This window comes from Myxocyprinus asiaticus, chromosome 39, assembly GCF_019703515.2.
Source record: "Myxocyprinus asiaticus isolate MX2 ecotype Aquarium Trade chromosome 39, UBuf_Myxa_2, whole genome shotgun sequence".
NCBI lineage: Eukaryota > Metazoa > Chordata > Actinopteri > Cypriniformes > Catostomidae > Myxocyprinus > Myxocyprinus asiaticus.
This window is the reverse complement of record NC_059382.1, coordinates 19,076,468-19,098,344: the sequence shown is the minus strand read 5'-3', so window position 1 is coordinate 19,098,344 and position 21,877 is coordinate 19,076,468. Positions and strand designations below refer to the sequence as shown.

At 37.6% G+C, this 21,877-nt stretch overlaps 1 protein-coding gene across 3 annotated transcripts in view; it reads right to left on the bottom strand.

Annotated features, from left to right (window-relative positions):
• Positions 1-21,877, bottom strand: part of LOC127430238 (cell surface glycoprotein MUC18-like) — a 70,624-nt gene that overhangs the window by 2,925 nt on the left and 45,822 nt on the right. For 2 of the 3 annotated variants that reach the window (XM_051679884.1, XM_051679886.1), the window contains 14 exons: positions 18,955-19,073; positions 17,641-17,890; positions 17,459-17,529; positions 17,283-17,370; positions 15,853-16,032; positions 15,262-15,389; positions 15,019-15,154; positions 14,816-14,928; positions 12,696-12,837; positions 11,306-11,430; positions 9,462-9,618; positions 8,922-8,966; positions 5,350-5,388; positions 4,225-4,351 (listed from right to left, as the gene is read on the bottom strand). In XM_051679884.1, coding sequence (XP_051535844.1) covers positions 4,225-4,351; positions 5,350-5,388; positions 8,922-8,966; positions 9,462-9,618; positions 11,306-11,430; positions 12,696-12,837; positions 14,816-14,928; positions 15,019-15,154; positions 15,262-15,389; positions 15,853-16,032; positions 17,283-17,370; positions 17,459-17,529; positions 17,641-17,890; positions 18,955-19,073 — 1,720 coding nt within the window. The remainder of the gene's footprint in view (positions 1-4,224; positions 4,352-5,349; positions 5,389-8,921; positions 8,967-9,461; positions 9,619-11,305; positions 11,431-12,695; positions 12,838-14,815; positions 14,929-15,018; positions 15,155-15,261; positions 15,390-15,852; positions 16,033-17,282; positions 17,371-17,458; positions 17,530-17,640; positions 17,891-18,954; positions 19,074-21,877) is intronic. The other variant, XM_051679885.1, reaches the window with a different exon arrangement.

The following is a 21,877-nucleotide window of genomic DNA, read 5'->3' as shown; positions in this document are numbered from 1 at the left end:
AACCAACACAGTGTGAATTAATTAAAAAAAAATCTGTGGTCCAACTGTCATCATTGTCTAAAGTTTATAACGCACAGGGATGCAAACTCATGAGGGGCGAAAAAGTTGAGACTCACTGATTCACGAACATATTTTCCGGGGTTATTTGTTTAAAGAATAAGCTAAAAGCACCAACTTAAGCTATTTTAATGATTCAAGTATAGCAAATAATCTGCACAATTGTGCAGAATTAGCTGCACAAATAAAGGGTATTTTGGTGTGGCTTGCTTCTGTTTCACAAATATGTTCAGTTTCATTAATTGATTAGTTCAGTGACCCCCTTCTGGAGATGCCAACAGATGTTGACAAATGAGTGTCTTATGTGCAATAAGTGAGTCACTGAATCATTTTGAGATGTTCACGACTGAAATCTGCCAAGAGACATTATAGTGTTTAAGCATTATAAGGACAAAGCAGATCTATGCATGACGTTTCATCCAAAAAGAACATTAATAATCTAATAATATTAATGAGCATCAATTACATCTTTACCTTCTCCATTAAAATTTGCATGTCAAATCTACTGACTTCAGTAGAATGTTTAAGCATTATAAGAACAAAGCAGATGTGCTGTATCATTTTCCTACAGAATTTAAACTGCTGAGCATGACTTTTATATGAAAAGACAACAGTAATAGCCTAATAATAATAATTATGAGTTTCAATTATGTCCTTTCGTGATTGTAAAGCACATTTCACATGAGTTGAGTCGAGGCATCAACGCTCACTCAACACCAGCGTCAAGCAGCGCTTTGCCCTCCACATGACAAGCACTGCAGAAAGAGAAAGTGGGAGGTGTGCAAAATAAACAGTGAAAACATGTATTTTATAGAGAAAACCTGGCAATTGCTTTGACAGCAGAAAGTAAAAAGAGGACTCGTTTATGCTGAGGTCTTAGAATTTATTTATTTTTTTTTTTTGGTGAATGTAATTACTGTAGTTCAATAACTGGGGTCTCTGGATACTCGGAAACGATAAGATAATAATTCAAATAAATTGTGAGACATTCACTATCTCTTCAAAACTTTGGACAGTTTTAAAATATTTATTGTAGCTTTGTACTCTCAAAGACATCATTCGTGAGGCAAAAACGTGTGAAAAACTCTTTGATGGTTGCACTGACACGTCACTTCATAGACTTCAATATATTCGACAGCACCGGCACGAGTCATGTGAAGGCACTCAACGTGTACAAACATCAGTCACTTTTACGCATTAATAGCTCTTCCGCCCTTTTCTCTCCGTGATGAACAAGGTGGACTCACATGCCAATGCTGAAGTAAATGAACAACATGCCACTCTCATTCAGTCTGTCGGTGCATGTTCCAGGTCATTCAGTTTGTTTATGTATGAGAAGTTTCATGAGTGTCGCTTCTCACTGTGCATGCTCTGCTGTAGCCAAACACGCGATTGGCTGTAGCAGTAACCAATCAAGCAACCTGCCTCGGTTGCGCCGCGATTGCCAAGCACACGATTGGCCGCAGCTGTAATCAATCACAAGGGTGTAAGCAAAGAATAGGTCTCTGCAGAACAGTAATGGGTGTTTTCAAATCTGTGGCCGTTTCCAAACAGGATGGGCATTTTTAAACCAACCAATGAAAGGGAATCTCAATGGTTTGAAAACGCCCACTGATTGGGTAAAGCCTATTTTTGTTCTGCAGAGATAGAAGTCTCGTGTAAGCACCCTTAACCATTGACGTAAGGCTTGTTTGAGATGAGCAAGTTCTGTGCAGAACCGATCACCGGTGATCAGCGGCAGGTGCATACCGGTTAGAAATCTGTCCGACTTGCTGTGATGTCATGGTCACGTATGCCAAAAAAGAAGGCACGCGCAATTATATTTTTCCAGCTGCGCAAACTGCAAGCATGATGGAAAAACTATTTGCTGACGACACAGCTTAATGCTCATTGGATTAAACAACTGTGCTGTTTCGTTCTCTTCCAATACATTTTTGATTTTTTATCTTTAATATCATGTTTTATGTGTAGAAATGATCTGTGAATATTCCCAACACTCTGACAGTGTGATCTCTGAATGGGATATGTGATTTTATCATTTTTCTGAAATATCTCAAATACGTGTCTTTATTAAACTAAAAATGGATGGAAAGACATGTCTTGTTGGTGAAATTAAATAACAGGTATATTGAATGTCTTTTTCATTATATTTATTTTAATTTTAAACCAACATAATTTAAATTATTTCCACTTTATCAGCAACAGCTCATGAACGTAAATCCCGCGATATCTGCCTTTGAACTCGTAGGTATCTGATCCATGATAAGTGAGAATTGTCTGACTTGACAGCACGTATTTCACTCCTCCCTGGACGGCAGCTGTCTACTCTCACCTATTTTCAAGCCGAGGTGTTTGGCATCTCAAACAAGCCTGTTGTTTCACAATGCTTAGCAGCCGGTAGTGACAACGATACAAATTTGTGTATTTGACTCCTATTCCGAGTCCCGATAGTTACTTATGTACATGTAACTAAAACCTTGCTAGCAACACAGTCAAACCGTTTTATTATACTAAAATATTTTCCAGAACATTTAGGTATTTTTCTAATTTTCCATGACTAGAAAACTGCATTGCAAAATTCCAGGTTTTCCAGGACCCCGTGGGAACCCATGTAGTACAATTATATTCAACTAATTGAGACTTTCCCAACAATATCACATTGCTATATCATTTTGATTATTTTACCAATTTTGAATATGATTACAAATTTGCAATATATGAAAATGGAAAAGTTCTAATATTTAAGCAAATTAAAAAGTTGTGTTTCAGAACTGGTTGCATCAGTTATATGCATTGTAAAGACCAGACTTTAAGCTTTTGAACGACACCCATTTTGTGTAGTGGTTATTGTGTTTTTTAATTTATAATAAGTGGTTATTAATTTATTACACATTTAACTAAACTCCAGCTTTTATGTACAGTTTAGAGAAGTCAATTTGTTGTTCGTTTGTTCTACCAATTTTTCTCTTCCCGGTCAAAAATAACCCACCCAATTTATAAATCTCTTATTATGCTTATATTTTCACAAGGTATTGCATTAGATCTTTTTGTCAACTTAATTTCTAGTAATTATGACAAGTTTTGTACTTGTTTTTGGAACATGTTTTTCAAAAATCTTTTTTTTTTTTTTTTTTTTTTTGGGTATAGTAGGAGTTGTTGAACTGAGCTTTTACTGGGCCGGTTCAGGGCACTCCCTACAAAGAAAAAAAAAGTTTTTTAGATTTAAGTCCATGTTTACTAGCTTTGAAGCCATTTAGTATTCATGCTATCATGCTAGTTTAATCCTAAAGGTTGACAAAATTAACCTTTAGCAGATGTATTTAAGTCTTTATCTTACTGAAAAACAAACTAAAAATATTGATGACTTATCTTGTACTACAAAGACTTTTGTCTACTCAAATGCTCTATAGAATGAGAATGTCCCTTCCCCTTTAAAACAACAAATTATGTTTCATGGTTGTGACATGGTGCTTCTCAATTGAAAGGCTGCAGCATTTAGGCTGGAAATCTCGGCTGTCACGTCATCAAGAACCATCGAAGGCCGTCTCAATTTTGAGAACTCTTAGAAGGCAGCCTTGTTTCACAGCCTTTGTTTGCCATATTTTGGAGGATGCATCAAGTGCATCCTTCGCGGCCTTCAATCACCCACAATCCCTTGCACATGTCCCAATTTATAAAAAGAAAAATTGTGGGAAATGAGTCCTTCTGTGTGCTATTGCACAACTGTGCACTGTCCTGGTTTCTTCCTCCATATCTACAAAGAACCTATAGAGGATCAACATAATTTCCACATCTGTCATCATCGATACTGCTTGTTCTCTCTTCAAAGTTTTCGAGCCGTGACCACGGAGACGGAAACCTTTATAACGTAGCCATGCGCACTTACTAGAGTAGACCATCTCATTCTAGCACTGAATGCTAAGGAGCCACCTAGCATACAGACTCAGAAAAGACTGGTCTAGGAAGGACACAACCTAACTAGGCTGCAGCCTTCTGATTGAGAAGCACTCAATCAAAGCATATTGGCTACTTAAAAAAAAAAAAAAAATCCACGCCCAAAACTTCCAAAACTTTCGATTGCAAATACTTTAAGACAGGAAAGAAGACTGCGCTGGTCAAGTAATCAAATGGGCTCAACATAATCTTTCCATGTACAAAAACACATACAAATCCTGCTTTCCTGAGCGCCCACATGGAAGTCTTCCTTTCTTGTAGAGGAAGTAGAGCACACCGCCAAGAATAGCTAGCAGGAGGAGACAGATGATAACGACAGCTATGACGACTCCACTGCCACCTGGGGGAGCAAAAGGGAAATGCAAGCTGAAGTTAATCTACTTCAGCCTTTGACTTGAGCTTTTATTCTACCTGTCAAAGTTAAACCGTACCAACATACAGTATTTTAGGTTTAACCTACCTTTTACCACTACCTTTAATAGATGTAGCTTTTTAACTTTAAAAGGATAGTTCACCAGAACATTACAATTCTGGCAGAATAACACCCACAGTCACTATTTACTATCCATGTATGAAAAAAAAGCTATAATGAAATTAATGGCGACTGAAGATAACACTGCCTAACAGCTCCCTTTTTTGTTCCACAGAAGAAAGTCATGTGGGTTTGATTTACATTTTTTGGTGATCTATACCTTTAATTTTCAATAGGGCTGTCAGTAAAGTGTATTCTGAGTAAATGGTGCGCTGGGCAGAGAGCAACAAGCAGAGATGACGCATGGTCAGGTGAATGGTGTGGAGGCAAGATCTTTCAATGGGTGATGATCATGAGAGCAAAGCATTCTGGGATAGTCAATTCTATAAAGCAAACAAGAGGTAAATGCCACCATTGTATTCATAAAAAACAAAACATTCTTAAATGGTCATTGTTGGTTCTTCAGTTCAATCCAAATTTTGTTATGGAAACATGTGAAGGTTAACATTAAAATGATGGCTTTTACACAGCAAAGCTGCATGCGTAGCCTGTGGACGGGTGTTGATGTGAGTTAGGCCAGCAGTGCAGTGTTGGAGGGAATGCAGTCTGACTGGTGTTGGCCTAAAGCCGGGTGCACACTAAGATTTTGGCTACTATTTTGCTGGGACAAATTTCAGGAACCGTTAAAGACTATGTTTTGTACTGCATGTCTAATGAACAAAAAACAATTTTCCCATTTTCATCTACATCTATTGAAATGTCAATTGAGACCCAAATCTCTTCTGGGTCATACTGCACAATTTGAAAGTTTCACAGTGTGCAACTGGCTTTAGGCATAGACACAGATGCAAAGCTGCAATACAAACCTTTCTGTCGTTTTTTTGGTGATACGGTTATTCCTGATGCTGAGACAAAAAGGATTTGGGTTACTACACACACACAGTTGTTAGATTCATACATTTCTTTATCTCTAATTCTCTTTCACTTTCCTTGTTAGATAACACTTGTTACTATAAGTAGTAACCACTGAAACCACTTAGATTTTTTTAAAATGCATGCTCTATACTTGGAAGCACATGAATATAACCTGTCCTCAGCAAGAGTCACAATGTTAAACTGCCAATCAAAGTGTTTAAAAATGCAACAAATTAATAAATATACATATTAAGTGAAAGGTAGGGATCTGTAAGATATCAAATAATACATAAAGTAAACTTCAAATTATATTTTCGATAAAAACTGCCTATCAAAGTTGTGATATTCCAATTTGGAATGCCCAAGTCTCAGTTGTCTCCGCTTCTGAGACAGTCAATCCACACTTCTTATCACGTGGATCATTGTGCATGACACCGCGGAGGCTCACAGCATGTGGAGGCTCATGCTACTCTCCGCAATCCACACACAATTTACCACACACCCCATTAAGAGCGAGAACCACTAATCACAACCACGAGGAGGTTACCTCATTTGACTCTACCCTCCCTAGCAACCGGGCCAATTTGGTTGCTTAAGAGACCTGGCTGGAGTCACTCAGCACACCCTGGATTCGAACTCACGACTCCAAGGGTGGTAGTCAGCGTCAGTACTCGCTGAGCTACCCAAGCCCTTGAATAGAATCAAGTTTAACAATTTATTAGTCAGGTAAATGTGTATCATGCCAATTACATAATTAATTAATTCAGAAATAATCAATCCAAAACATCCAATGCTCAAAGGTGAATCTTTAGAGTAAGAGATGCATACCTGACTTTTATAATAAGACATGGTGTTGTGTGTCTATAACATAACACCCTGGGGTTCATCTGGTTACAAAATTCCCCCGAGCCTCTTGCGAGTTCCCCTTAAGTATCCAGACAGAATAAACATAATCGATTGGTTGACAACAGGATTTTGGAACTGAATAGAGTTCAGTGACTCAGGAGGTGACCCTAATGAGTCCAGAGACATTGAAGAACCCTGGAAGACACCCCAAAAGCAGAGACATAATTTCTCTAAATACCAAATCTTTGTTATGACTAAGTCTGCTGCTGTGGGAAATGAGACCTTTGCATCAGTCACACTGAGACCTTTTAAATGATACTAAACATATACAGTTACATTCTTTGCTTACATAGGATGAGATACTTTTGTACATACAGAATTTAAGTGAGTTTCTGTGCTAGAAGAAAGAGGAGGGAGAGAGGGGAGAGGAACAGATGTAGGGATGCAACAATGAAGAGGGAGCTTTATGATCCTCGCAGTGTAGGGTGTTATTTCAGGTGGGGATGTTAACAGTGTGATAGGGTCCATGTGTCTGTTCTCGCAAAGGCTCTCTGCCTCCTTAGTGAGTGCCCTCTGAATTAAGACACTTGGTACACCGCCTTACAAGATTAACAGACCTAGATAATGTGACTGTAGTTCAACTTCCTCCAGCATGTTTGCACCTTAATGGGATAATAACTGGCCTCAGTGTTGTTCGCAAATAAAGTATGATGAACAAATTGCCTCCCTTCTTTACTTAAAATGCCCATAATTAAGTTACGGACATGACAGTTACGGATGCTTCATATCAAAACATATGGATATCAATAAGAGAATCAAACATTCACTGCCCGTTGTTTTACCTTAATGATTAGGATAGATTGCTGACAATTGCTGTGATCTGTAACTTGTTTCAAGCTTACTGCATTGTCAACATTTAAAAAGGGATTATTTTTACAAACATTGCAGTTTGATTGTAATATGCCAAACATTTAGGCTATCATTTAATATTGCTGCATTGCTCAGCGTGTGCTGCAGAGCCAACTAGAGAGCGCTGCTCGCTTGCGCAGCACTGACTGAAGCAGTGAATGCAGACTATATTTTCAAATTCAGCCTTTTGCAGTTTAGTAATCGACAATCAATTGTGAAACCTTAGTGGATTTCATACCAATGTTTCAGAGGTCAAAGTCTGCTGTTTCAAAGCATTCTGGATGGTTTTTCCTTTTCTCATGTCCCATTTTTATCATGTCAGTTCATTTCCCGATCTAAATTGGGAAAGAAACTTGTTTTGACGAGTCTGGACTCTTATCTGGAGGAGTTTATGATTTTGCATACAAATGGTTTGCTATAGCTACAGGTAATGAGTACTTTCTACGAGAAGTGAAATACTGCAAATGTCATGTCCGCAGTGCAGGTGGAACCTCAACTTTTTGATTACATATAGCATTGTGTCATGTATACTTGGATAGACAGATGAAGACTTTAGCTTGACCATGCAAAAACCTGATTATGTCGAAAATAACTGTGCATAAACTTACTGAATCAGGGGCCTCGAAATGAGAGAAAACTGAAAGAGTGGCCCACCAAGGAAACAATTTGAAATGCCATCTGTCCCTGGCCTCTCCTCAACACTAATAACTCTGCCCCCTGAACAACTTATTGCAGCTTTGATGCTGTACATGGTTAATTTTTACTCTTTTCGAATGTATTACGAACATGGTGTGTTCATTTTCGTAACTGCAACCTTGCGACTCGCAAATTGTGACATTTTTCGAAGTTTTAATTGGGTATTCCATCTTGCAATTGTGACAAGAGAGGGCCTCATTTGGCCATAATCTGTCCTTTACACAGACAAGCTTATTTTGTTTGAGAGCTTTAAATGGATCGTTTACACAAAAATAAAAGTTCTGTCATCATGTACTCACCCTTATGCTTTTCTAAAGCTGTTTTACTTTCTTTCTTCTGTGGAACACAAAAGGAGAAGTTAGGCAGCATGTTAGTTTCAGCCACCAATCACTTTTATTGCATCTTTTTTCCATCCAATAAAGTGAATGGTGATTGAGGCTAGCATTCTGTCGAACAATTCCTTTTGTGCTTCATGGAAGAAAGATGGTTTGTAACAACATGGGGGTGATTAAAAGGGGGGGAATATCCCTTTACCTCTGGTTATTTTCCTAACTACCAGCATAAACAGTGAGAGAGATAACGGCTTTGAGAATAGCCAAAAACGAAAGGAGCAGAATTGTCAGCTGATATCCCCAAGTGAGATTTGCTGTTTTTTCTCATCTGCTCTGATGCCAAGCTCTCAGGTCCCATGAGGTCATAGGCAGAGTCTGCCAGGCCTGATGTGAAGCCTGCCTGTGTCCTGAGTCCACAGACCACATAAGAGCACATTTGCCATCAACCGCCGCCTTCTGTTACAGTAAACTTGCTTTGTGTTCAAACACACAGAGTGACTAATGCCTTTCTCTGTACCTCTGAACAGAAAACACTGGAAAAAAATATACAGTGCCACATCATCCACCATTGTGGCTGCCTTCTCAAATAACCATGTTTACAGTATATGGCACTCAGACACAAACTTCTGTTCTAAAATCTCAAGTGAGTATTCTGGTAGAATTTGATTGAAGAAGTTTGCTGTAAAAATAATATATATTACTCATTGCGCAAGTATAAATACAGTAGTTCAGAGACCTACCTTTAGTGCTGGGAGCATTGGTTGTAGTTGTGGTTCCTCGTGCAACTACACACGAGAAAAAATGGTGACAAAGAGAAATGGGGCAGTTACTTTATCATAAACAAAATCTATTTCAATGATATGGAAAGAGATCAAAATCTACAGTGGGGTTCAAAAGTCTGAGTCCACATTGAAAATCTGGCATTCAAAATTAATTTTAAACATGGAAATAAACAAAGTTAGTTGATTTTGTAAAATGTAAGGCCAGGTTTAAGATTCATAGATTTAGTCAGGTGTTTCACAAACCTGTGGCAGCCATGCCAGCTGGAGTGCATGCTGTCATTATAGCAAAAAGGCGGAAATACCAAATACTAAGAATTTATCCATTTTACTATTGACTCAAGTTATTATGCTTATAAATTGTAACTGAAAAGACTATTAAATTCTACAGAAAACAGAAATGGACTAGAAGGGATTTTTGAACACCAATGTATATCTTCGAAATCGGTATCATTGCAATAAGAAAAGAGGAAAGCATATAGGCTGACAACAAAAACTCACAGGCTTCAATGTTGCGAGAAACAGAGGTTGTCCCAAATTCATTCGAGGCGTTACAGTTGGCTATGAGCTCTGAAGTGGCATTGACAGTGATCATACTGACAACACCACTGGTTGTCTCATGGTCCTCCACATTCAGGATAGGAACAGACTGGCCTGTCTATATAATATTTTGTCATGGATAAAATCAGGCTCAAAAAGTAAACTATAACATTGGTACCATACTTGATTACTGACTATGTGTCATATGCACTCTAAAATTGAAAGAAACTGTTTTAAGAAAATATAGTTTGTAATAGGACCATAAAGATTTTTTTTTTGCATTGTGACATTTTTTTATGACATTTGAGCACATAGCCTGAGCCTGGTTTTTATTTTCTACACTAACTAACAATAAAACTGCTCAATGGGGACCTTAAGACAACAGACATTACAGATTTTCTGTAAAACTGCTTTTAAACAATGTGTATTATGAAAAGCGCTATAAAAATAATACCTGACTTAACCCCCCAGATCTCATCACTGTAATGAGAAAAAATAAATCACATTCTCTTTATTGTAATGTGAAAAAATAAACAATGAGTATTTATGGTATTATTTGTCTTACTATTAATATATAGTGATCTACATTTTTAAATCATTACATTCCAGTCATGAGAATTAATGAGGATCATCACTGATAATGAGAATAAAAAAAAAAAACATGTTTAAAAATGTGGTTGTCATGAATTTAATGTCACATTGCAAAGTATCGTTACAGTCCTTAATGGTCTTCATTTTCTTTAGGCAAAATGTAATGGGTTAGGGTTTTTTTTTATTTAATTTTTTTATTTGGGGTAAAACATAGCAAGACAATATTTGACAGGTTTCATGAAATGGTGGAGCAAAATTACTATCTATTCAAGTGTTATTAGTGATAGAATGAATGTTACATTTATATAGAGCTTTTCTGACACTACACTCAAAGTGCTTTACATAGTGAACAGGGGACTCTCCTCAACCACCACCAGTGTGCAGCATTTACCTGGTTGATGCAATGGCAGATATAGTGCACAAGTACTCTCACAGCACACCAGCTGTTAGTGGAGAGGAGAGAGTAGAGTGATACTGCCAATTAATGGATGGGAATAATTAGGAGGCCATGATTGATAAGGATAAGGATCAGTGAATTTGGCCAGGACACTGGGGTTACACCCCTACTCTTTACAAGAAGTGCCCTGGGATTTGTAATGGCCACAGAGAGTCAGGACCTCGGTTTAATGTCTCATCTGAAAGACAGTGCCTCTTTACAGTACAGTGTGCCTATCACTATACTGGGGCATTAGGACCCACACATACTGCAGGGTGAGCACCCCCTACTGGCCTCACTAACACTTCTTCCAGCAGCAACCTTAGTTTTCCCTACAAGGTCTCCCATCCAGGAACTAGCCAGGCTCAGCCTTGCTTAGCTTCAGTAGGCAACCAGTCTAAAGCTACATGATGATATGTCTGCTGACTTGGCTGTTATCAACTAAATTATCAACTTCTTTTACTTTAAGGTTGATAAAAGCACAATGTTTACCCATGTAAGGACATGCTACTGGACCAACATTCCCATAAACTAAACATAGGGCAGACCTTATCTCTAACCCTAACCATAACCATAAACTTCACTTAAAATCAGAGGGAAATGACAGGTTGTTTGGACAGTTGCAGAACCCCTAACACCAGTCCTAACCCTAATGCTAAAATCTGATTGTTAATAGGTCTGTTTTTCCAGGAACATGACCTACTTGGGTGAATCATGTCCAGTTTTGAGGGACTGTGATTATTCCTAAATGGTTAGAAGCAGAGTGATGCAAGGATACATGTTGGTCAGAGAGGTCCCAACTCATGTTGGGGATGGGATATCCTTGTGCATAGCATGTCAGGTTTACAGATCGGTCAACTGTATTCACCAGGCCCACTGCAATTCCCTTGATATTAGGCTTTCCTAAAGCAGGCACAGGGTTTATTTAAAGGTTATTAATTTGACATGAAAGCACACTCACACAAACAAAGACTGCTGCATTGACTAGTGATCGACTGATATATCACCAAGGCTGAAATATTGGCCAATATTTGGCATTTTTAAAATATCTGCATCTTTCAATAAATTTTACCATTTGGCTGTTAAGTTTTGAGAGCTGTGAAGTGCCGAAAATCACCTGTTGCATGTGAAAGAGCAATCTGAGACATGTAAACGGCCAATCACAGTTGGTTTTGTTGTTACGTACCATCGTGTTACTATAATAATACCAGTGAATTACCGCTCTTGTTTAAACTGCTCACGCATTTCATTCTCACTATCTGTCCTCATCTGTTTTATGTACCCTTTAACTGTCTTGTCCAGTGATAAAAGGCAAATATTAATAACATTTTTATCATATTCTGTCTAAACAAAATGACTGCATATCTTTCAAAGATTTAATTGAAGAAACTCACAAAACTTGCACAAATCCAGTGTGTGTTCCTGTGAAGTTCTCATTGATCTTCCTCTGAAGCGCGTATTTTATTATACTGGATCAAAACACCTCTGACACACGAATGTTGTGTGAAGGTCATTCCCTGACAAAAGCAGGTGGTGATCTGGGCCGTGTAAACTTGAAGTGGTCAGGAGATTGCTGCTCTTGCTGGATGCCCATGAGAGAGCAACTTTTAATTCACACTTTGAAGCACTTTAAGTGCACTGTACAATTCGCCACTATTAAAGCCATATTCACTGTGCAATGTACAGTATGTAATTAATTTGTCTTTTTCTGAGAAAATGCAGTTGAAAGTGCACACATACCGTTCATGGTTACTGGACTACTCTGTGCGATGTTATGTTTCCTTCCTTGTATGTTTTAACAATTTCTTTATGTGTGAACAAATTGCTATAATGGGATGATAAACAGAAACCAGGAAAAGCTACTATCTACCATCCAAAACACACAGAAAAATCCTATTTTTTAAAGATTTATTTTCTATTTTTACAAAGTAAAAGATTTTATGTGGAAAAATATATAAATATAATAAAAAATAGTCAATATATTGCAAAATAAAAGTTAATTAAATTCTTAGCAATTTTATGTACATCATTTACTATCACATTAAATTGTGTGATATCATATACCGTATCTCAGCATTACATCGACCTATCGACCACCCTGCTCTCTAAATATTGACATTGGCCATTAAAAAACCCATATTGGTTGATGATCACTAGCATTGACCTACCTCTCACATGGATTTGTACAGACTTCTGTTTTTGTAGCTCTGGAATGACACTGACAGTCAATTCACACACATACATCCCAGCTGTGTCATAGGAGGCATTGTGTAACGTTAAAACATGCCTGTCCCAGACCCACATCCCATCCTACACAGAAACACAAACACACAGTGGACTCAGCTAACAGATATTTATGTAATTGAAATGTAGCCATTTCCCGTCTTACAAGAATATTACAAGAGCACTGTATATCAAGCAGATCTAACATATTTATCCTGGATATAAAGTATATGTTGGATTTTATCTATATTATGGCTGTCAATCGATAAAAATGAGTTATCAAATGAATTACATACTGTATATCAATGATTGCTAAGAAAGATTTGTAAAAAGATAATTCAATATATAATAATCAAAATAATAATATATATATAATAATAATACGTTTAATAGGCCTCATTCATGAAATTTTCGTAAATATGTGAGTAAATTAGAAGTAACCTTCCCGAAAACTTTCCGCTGGATTCACAAACACTTCGTTTGTGCTTCGTTTGAACAATGAGATTTGTTAGTAAAATGTGTGTATGTTAGTGAATTCCAAACATTCGTAAACTGGGCGTGTGCACGTTCATTCATAATTATAATAATCCACGCCCATAGAAACGCCATATAAGGAAAGCTTCAGAATCGCTAGTAAATGATAATAGGAAGCTTTTAACATCTATGAAAACAGTAATAAAAGTTATGTATTAATTTTTTCCAAATGGAATACTTTCACATCGTAAAATATTGATTTTGAAAACACTCGCATGTTCGTTCTAAAAAGAAAGAGAGGAACTTACAGTCATCTCATGCTTTTGCTGTCATCAGAGGTTCTTTTGTCAATTAAACACACCAAGAAGTCAATAAAAATGGTTTGAAATTAAGCTTTAGTGTAAAAAAGGTAGGAGAATGTCCACCACCATTAATCTTCTCTGGTTCAGTTGAGCACATCGCTAACGTCATTGGCAAAACTTCTCTGGTAAATCATGATGACAGTGATATTTCCCTTGCAACAGGAAAAATCTTTAAAGAAATTGAGAGAATGCCTGAAGAAGTTCTTTGTCTGAAACACTGTAAGATATTACAGATTTGCAGTATTACACCAATGACCATACATTATCAACTGAACATGATTTACTGATGCCGAGCTCATTTCATATATAAAAAATAGCCAGTCACGTTAGAGGGCATGAATTATTTTTCTAGAAAATCAAATGCAAACTGCATCTATCCATGAACCTTTCATCCCATGTTAAGAACCTCTGCTAGGAAACAATGAGCAGAGTTGGGAAAAAACTATAGCCTATTTTGAAAAAATAAATGCAAGCAGCAAAGAAATGTTTCTAAATAAAAAAAAAAATGTCTTCTTTTTTTGTTATTTTTTTAAGGTTAATTTCACTCATTTAATTATTAGTTATTTTTTTCATTACTTATTTAATTTTAGTTAGACCGTCATGAGACAGGTTAGTTTTACCCTACTGATGATGTGTTGTTGCAATAGTAATCCTGCTCAGTATGAGAGGAACCGCAGGTTCAGACATTTGGTGCGTGTGCTTGGCTGAGGAGCCACTGCAAAGCTACCATCTGTGGGATTATGACTGAACGCCTCTAAGTCAGAATCCCCCTTAAAGATAACGACACCGCAGCACCACCAGACTCTGATTGGCCCGGGATAGCCGGCCTGTGAGGGCCCGGCAAGGAGAGCCGTTTGAGATGAGGCTGGGGTGTGGCCGGATGTGTGCAGCCCCTCTCCCATCATGCACCGCACATTTGTGGAGAACCTGATGCCAAATGACTCATAGACTCCCTGATATACAGTTTATATCTATGTATAGTATGTACCATTTATAAAATCTTGAGACTCGGCTTATGGACCACAGTCTATTTCTAATACTGGTCTTATTCCAATATAATAAAGGTGATTATCGCATATTAGCACAGTATCATCAACATCACAGATAATTTGCAAGAACTACATGGACCAACAGGTCTGGGTCTTATGGGGTCTAGTATTGGTCTGGGTCTGGATTGTGGAGGAGCTGCTCTAGACTCCAGCTCAGACTGACAGTGCTTAATGTATTACCTTATACCATGCTGTGAATACGGGTAAAGAAGACAAGGCATTGCAGGTTAAGGTGAGATCTCCCCCCTGGTCCAGTACCATCTCCTCTGGTGTCACCACAACAGGATCCAGATCTGAGAAGGAACAAATGTGTTAAAAGCATACAAACATAATTTAAGCAACAAGTGCTATATCCAAGGAACTGCTGAGGAGTGTATTCTTACAGTGTACTTTGATACTGATGGAGCCATGGGCCTCTTGAGATGTGTATAAGTCAAATGTCTGGCACTCATAGGTCCCACTGTCTGATCGCTTGAGATTTTCCAGAATCAGTAGGTCATTCTCTGATCTCAACACCTCCTGGAATAATTTTTTTTTAATAATCTGCAATCATCTCCAAAACCGCAGGTGATTCAATGAAAGCATTTTACAAATTCCAGAACAGCAGACATAATACAGTATATTACCTCCTTATGTTTGAAAGTGAAAAGGGGCTGAGGGTTTCCATTTCCCTTACATCTGATCTCCACAGTGTCGCCTTCTTTTAAAAGCAAATTATCTAGATTTGCAGACAGTGTAACTTCTGTCGTGGGGTCTGCGATGATATAAATGAAATAGTAAGACAAATAAAACACTAATGTAATTTGAAACAACATTCACAACACATTTTACTTTATAATGTCATGTATTTTCAGGCAAATAAGAAAAAGACTTTTGAAAGGCTACATTACAGGCAACATTAGCTTACTATTAGCATTAGGCAGCAATGCATAAATAGCATAATGCATACATTATTATTTTCCCCACCGGCCCAGCTTAGATGATCAGGTAACGAAAGTAAACTTTTTTTTTTCCTTTAGAATAACGTGCACTGATGGATCATGCACAACATAAGACCATATGTATTAAAAAAAAGTAAATATGGTCCATTTTAATTTCATGTTGATTTTAAATTGCCTTTTTTCACTGAGAAAGACATTGAGCATTGTGTTGAACATTACTAAATAAACTCTTTCATACACTTTAGAGCAGACTAAGCTGAAAGTATTCTTACTTACAGTAAACTGTGATGTTGATAGGAATGGACTCTGTCATTTTCACTCCTTCAGGGACGAAGTAATTGACCTCACAGTAGAACTGTGCATCCTCATCGTCCCTCACAACCTTAATGAACAGTTCACTCTCTACTGTGAATAGACCGCTGGGATTCTTTATCACTGAATCCATGATTTTTACCACTAAAATAAAAGAAAAGAAACATTTATTTAATCTTTGTCAAATCAGTTTAATAAGAACTGTATATACTGAAAAACCTGAATACACTGAAATAAAGTCCTGGGGGAGAAAAAATTAACTTAAATTACAGTCCTAGGACCTTATTAATCAAACCCAGGAAGAACATATTTGTGTGCAAATCGTTACTAAAACTATTTTTGGATATTTCTTCAACTTCAGGCACTTTCATGTCCCAGGGGTTAATTGTATTTAAACTAACAGATTTCAACTTATATGACAGTCATGTTAAAACTGACTTGGTAACTTTTTACCAGGCCTTCATTTATTTTTGCCACTTTTGAAATGCCTTTTATGTATAGATTTCACTATTTACGCCTTGTCTCAGACCCAGACTTTCAATCTTAAACTATGAAAATCCATTATTAAAATACAAATGATTGCATATTTAACATTTTGATAATCTAAATAAAGACAGATTCAATATTATTGTTCAAAAATTATGACTGTCCCATACTTATGCCATCATTTCCACCACACAAAACATTGTTTGCCCCTCAAAGTTTTTTAGTATTTTTTTTTTTTATAATTTAGTGTACTTAAAAAAAAATAAATAAAAAAAAAGTGTCAGTGAAGAGCATGCTTAAACATGAAATATGAGACAAGTGATGTTTGAAGAAAACAAAGAAAAATCAATTAAAAATTCACTATTAAGCAGAATTGGGTGTCATTTCCAATCAAGCTGTAATTTTGCCAAGTTATGCAAAAAGTTCAATTATAATATGTAATTGTGTGTATTTAGGATACATAAAAATACTAGCTATGAAACTGCCATTTATTTCAGAAACTTTCAAATTGCAATTTCCATCAACATCATTTCCACAAAACACTTCTAACACAATACAGAATTTTATACATGGTGAATGTTTTTTTTTAATTAAACACAACATAGTCATGATATAAATTTCCTGTGATGTATGTACATACAGTAGTGGACATTGTTAGTAAACCAATAAAAAAAATAGTCGTGTGAAAAATATTTTAACAAAACTTTACATTCTACATGTCAACAGTGCTAAGTGCCCAAAGTTGAAGAAACACCCTTTAATGTAAATTGTCCCAATTGAATCAAAATTCAAAATAGAAATAAATAGTAAGTAAAAAATTTAAAACTATGACAACATTGTCAAATAAAGCCACATTTATGTTGTAGATCATTTTGGCATATTATACGAGTTGCCTGTACAGTATTTACCACCATCTGAGTTCTGAAGAGGAAATCTGTCCTTGTACCATGTGATGTTGGGTCTAGGGTACCCATTGTCCACTTTACAGTCTGCAATCTGAGAAGAAATACCATAATTACGCAAAATTCATTAAATCAAACTTTTGTATTTTCCTTACAAAATCAGATGTTTTGGTGGCCTTTACCTTTGACGGCCCCTTGGCACTGACAGAAATTCCAGAGTGTGTAACTACAATCACAGGTAAGGATGGCGAATCTAAAGAACAGAGAGGTTTAGTGTTAGGAAGAAGCTCACAACAGGGCAAGCAACATATGACTGCTCTAGAGAGAAACTGTCAAGACTCCTCTAAAGCCTGTATGATCTTACTGAAGATTTGGAGTTGAGTGTGTCCTTCACCGTGCTCTGTAGACACATTGCCAACTGTGCAGATGAACTCCCTCTCATCACTCAGTCGCACTTTTTCAATGGTCAGAATAATGCTTCCCTGCCCAATGCTCTTGTCATGAGTGTGTCTGACACTGATCCGTCCAGTGTAATCAGTGCCCTCATCGATAATTTCATTCGGTACATCATAGTAGTAGATTCTTCTGCTGGCCTGGTCCCTGCTGGGTAATTTCTGTACAAAGTCATTAATGTTAATTTTAAGATTTTGCCAACACTTGTTTTGTTTGTAGATTCTACTGAGGTTCATCAAAACATTGGTGTAAATCTCATGAAAACTGTTAAAAAGTACATTTTGGATCATATTTCCCCCCAAAAAACAAAAGGAATCTATATGAAATTCTATTTTGTATGAAGAAAATGAAGTCTGTTTTGAAGCCTGTTTTTTGCATTGTGAAATTATTTTGACACTCTCATAAGAATGAAAAAACAAATCCCAGGAGATCAGCAGTTACAGAAATACTCAAATCAGCCCATCTGGCACCAACAATCATGCCACGGTCCAAATCTTGGAAATTACATTTGTTTCCGATTCTGATGGTTGATGTGAACATTAACTGAAGCTCCTGACCCGTATCTGCATGAGTTTATGCACTGCAATGCTGCCACATGATTGGCTGATTAGATAATCGCATGGATGACTGTTGGTGCCAGATGGGCTGGTTTGAGTATTTCTGTAACTGCTGATCTCCTGGGATTTTCACACACAACAGTCTCTAGAATTTACTCAGAATGTTGCCAAAAACAAAAAAACATCCTGTGAGCAGCAGTTCTGTGAATGGAAATGCCTTGTTGATGAGAGAGGTCAGCAGAGAATGGCCAGACTGGTTCAAACTGACAAAGTCTACGGCAACTCGGATAACCGCTCTGTACAATTGTGGTGAGAAGAATAGCTAGAATGTTATTCTGAGATGCGGGTTGGCACTGTTTTGGCGGCACGAGGGGGACCTGCACAATATCAGACAGGTGGATTTAATGTTGTGGCTGATCTGTGTTTGCTGATTTAAATACAAATAAAACACTGTCCCAGACAGACCGATTTTCATTACTGTATGACAGGGATGTATGGATGGATGAAGATATTCTTTTTTCAAGGTGAAACATTTCCTGGACATTTCTTAAGCTGATTTTTTTTAAATATATATATATATATATATATATATATATATATATATATATATATATATATATATATATAGTAATTTTACTGTATGGAATGTAATTGTGACCATTTCTCACCGTAGACCACACTATCGTCATGGCCGGCTCTGCTGAAATGTATATACAGGGGATTTCAGCATGGCTGTTTAAGGACACCTTCATCCTGTCTTCCATGTTCACCTCCACCTTGGCCCATGCTGGAAACACATGAACACAGTATAAGGGTTATTAATTGGCCTAAAATATCTACTCTCAAAGAAAAGTCAACTATTCCTGAAACTCAACTGGTACAGTCATGGGTTAGATTCCCAGGCAACCCACAAGCAGATCACATGTATACCTTAAATGAATGAATGAATGTAAACTGTCAAAGAAAAGTTGTGGGAAAAAGGCCATAAAAATCACTTGTTGTAGGCAAACAAACAACGTCCCTTCTTCTGTTGTAGTCTAGTTTAACCTGGAATGAGTTCCAAACCACTGGACTTTTGTGATCCCTATTCCCTAAATTCAGAATATCCTTCGAAGGAGCTAAATAGTTACCCTATTTACAGGAAATAGGGCATGGGAATGACCACTTCTGATTCGACCATACCCCCCATGTTCCTTTGGCAGATGCCTGATCTTGTGGGAGCACAGCAGAGAGAAGCACTACAGGCAGAAGATATCATGAGCGGAATTCAGTGAGCCCACCCATGTCCAGATTAATGTGTTGCATTCCCGCATGTCACGCCTCACGAGGAAGAAAGACTTGATTTATCTCAAGAATAGTAACCTACTGTTCGCCAAGACAGACAGAAATGAGCTGTTCTCTCCCTTAAAGCATCTTAAAGCTCTTTGAATCATGAGCAGACTTCAGAGTTGGCTTTGTGAAATCAATGTTCCCATACATGGACAAACATGTCTGTGGCAAAATGTCTTAAGGCTCAGGTATATTATATTTTTCTCGATCCGGGTCATCTCGCACACACTCAAGTGCTCAGCCTTTTAAAGTATACTCTTTTGATCATGAACGAATATGAACACGCTCAAAGCATGAGCACTACAACTGCTTTCTGAAATTCTTTTAGCACAGTCATTGGCAGGCACATTAGTCAATGATGTGCTCAGACGAGTACTGAAAAACCGCACGTGACATTCCGCACAGACTGTGCTAATGAAGAAATTTGCATCATGCATACTGTGCGTGTTTCAATCAGCAACGTGGACACCAGGGGCCGGTTGCACCAGCTGTGCGTAAGTTCAAACTTAGCCTAGTTGTGGCGTAAATGGGCACTAAGTCACAATTTACGCACTACTAAATATTCTGAAACAAGTTCAAATGAAGTTTATGGCTTTTAAACACTTCTGTGTGCAAATTTGAAGGCTGCTTATTGGATCAATACAAGTAAACGTCATATTATGCGACTACGCATTACTCTACAGAGAGCTTACGACCTACTAGTTAAGTCTTGCCTTAAGAACAGGTGGTGCAACCAAATTAAGCACTGACTTAGTTACAAACTAACTAGTAGTTACTAAGCCCTTAGTGTGAACTTTACGACCTAACTTACGTGAGAACTTACGCACAGCTGGTGCAACCCTACCCTGAAGGATACTTTGGACTTTAGGACTATATATATAAATACAAATATATATAATGTATATATACAGTGCATTCACTGACCCCAGTGCATTTTTTTTTCACATTTTGTTATGTTGCAGCCTTATGCTAAAATGCTTTAAATTCTTTTTTTCACATGAATCTACACCCTATACCCCATAATGACAAAGCAAAAAACATATTTTTGATAACTCTGCAAATTTATAAAAAATAAATAAATAATGAAATATCACATTGACATAAGTATTCAGACCCTTTGCTATGACACTTGAAATTAGCTTAGGTGCATCCAATTCTCTGGATCATGTTTCTACACTTTGATTGGAATCCACCTGTGGCACATTCAATTGATTGGACATGATTTGGAAAGGCACACAGCTGTCTAGATCATGTGTGGAGATGGGAGGACTTGCAGAAGGACAACTATCACTGCAACACTCCACCGATCTGGGCTTTATGGCAGAGTGGCCAGACGGAAGCCTCTCCTCAGTGCAAGACACAAAAAAGCACCTCAGACTGTGAGGAACAAGATTATTTGGTCTGATGAAATGAAGATTGAACTGTTTGGCCTCAGTTCCAAGCGTCATATCTGGAGGAAACCAGGCACCGCTCATCACCTGTGCAATACCATCCCAACAGTGAAGCATGGTGGTGGTAGCATCATGCTGCGGGGGTGTTTTTCAGTGGTAGAGACTGGGGGACTGGTCAGGATTGAAGGAAAGATGAACGCAGCAAAATACAGAGATATCCTTTATGAACCTGGTCCAGAGCACTCAGGACCTCAGACTGGGGTGAAGGTTCACCTTCCAACAGGACAATGACCCTAAGCACACAGCCAGGACAATGCAAGAGTGGCTTAGGGACAACTCTTTGAATATCCTTGAGTGGCCCAGCAAGAGTCTGGACTTGAACCCAATCGAACATCTCTGGAAAGACCTGAAAATGGCTGTCCACCGACCGTCCCCATCCAACCTGACAGAGCTTGAGAGGATCTGCAGAGGAGAATGGCAGAAAATCCCCAAATCCAGGTGTGCTAAACTTGTCGCACAATACCCAAAAAGATTTGAGGCTGTAATTGCTGGCAAAGGTGCTTCAACTAAGTACGAGTTAAGGGTCTGAATACTTATCTCAATGTGATATTTTAGTTTTTTCTTTTTAATAAATTTGCAAAGTTATCAAAAATCTGGTTTTTGCTTTGTCGTTATGGGGTATGGATTGTAGATTGATGTGAAAAAAATAATCATTTAAAGCATTTTAGCATAAGGCTGCAACTTGAATGAATGCAGGAGTCTGAATACTTTCTGAATGCACTGTATATATACAGTATATACAGTATAAAGGAAAGAGTAAATAAATGTCAAATTGTAATGCCTGATAAAGTGCAGTCTGTCCGGAAAGTCA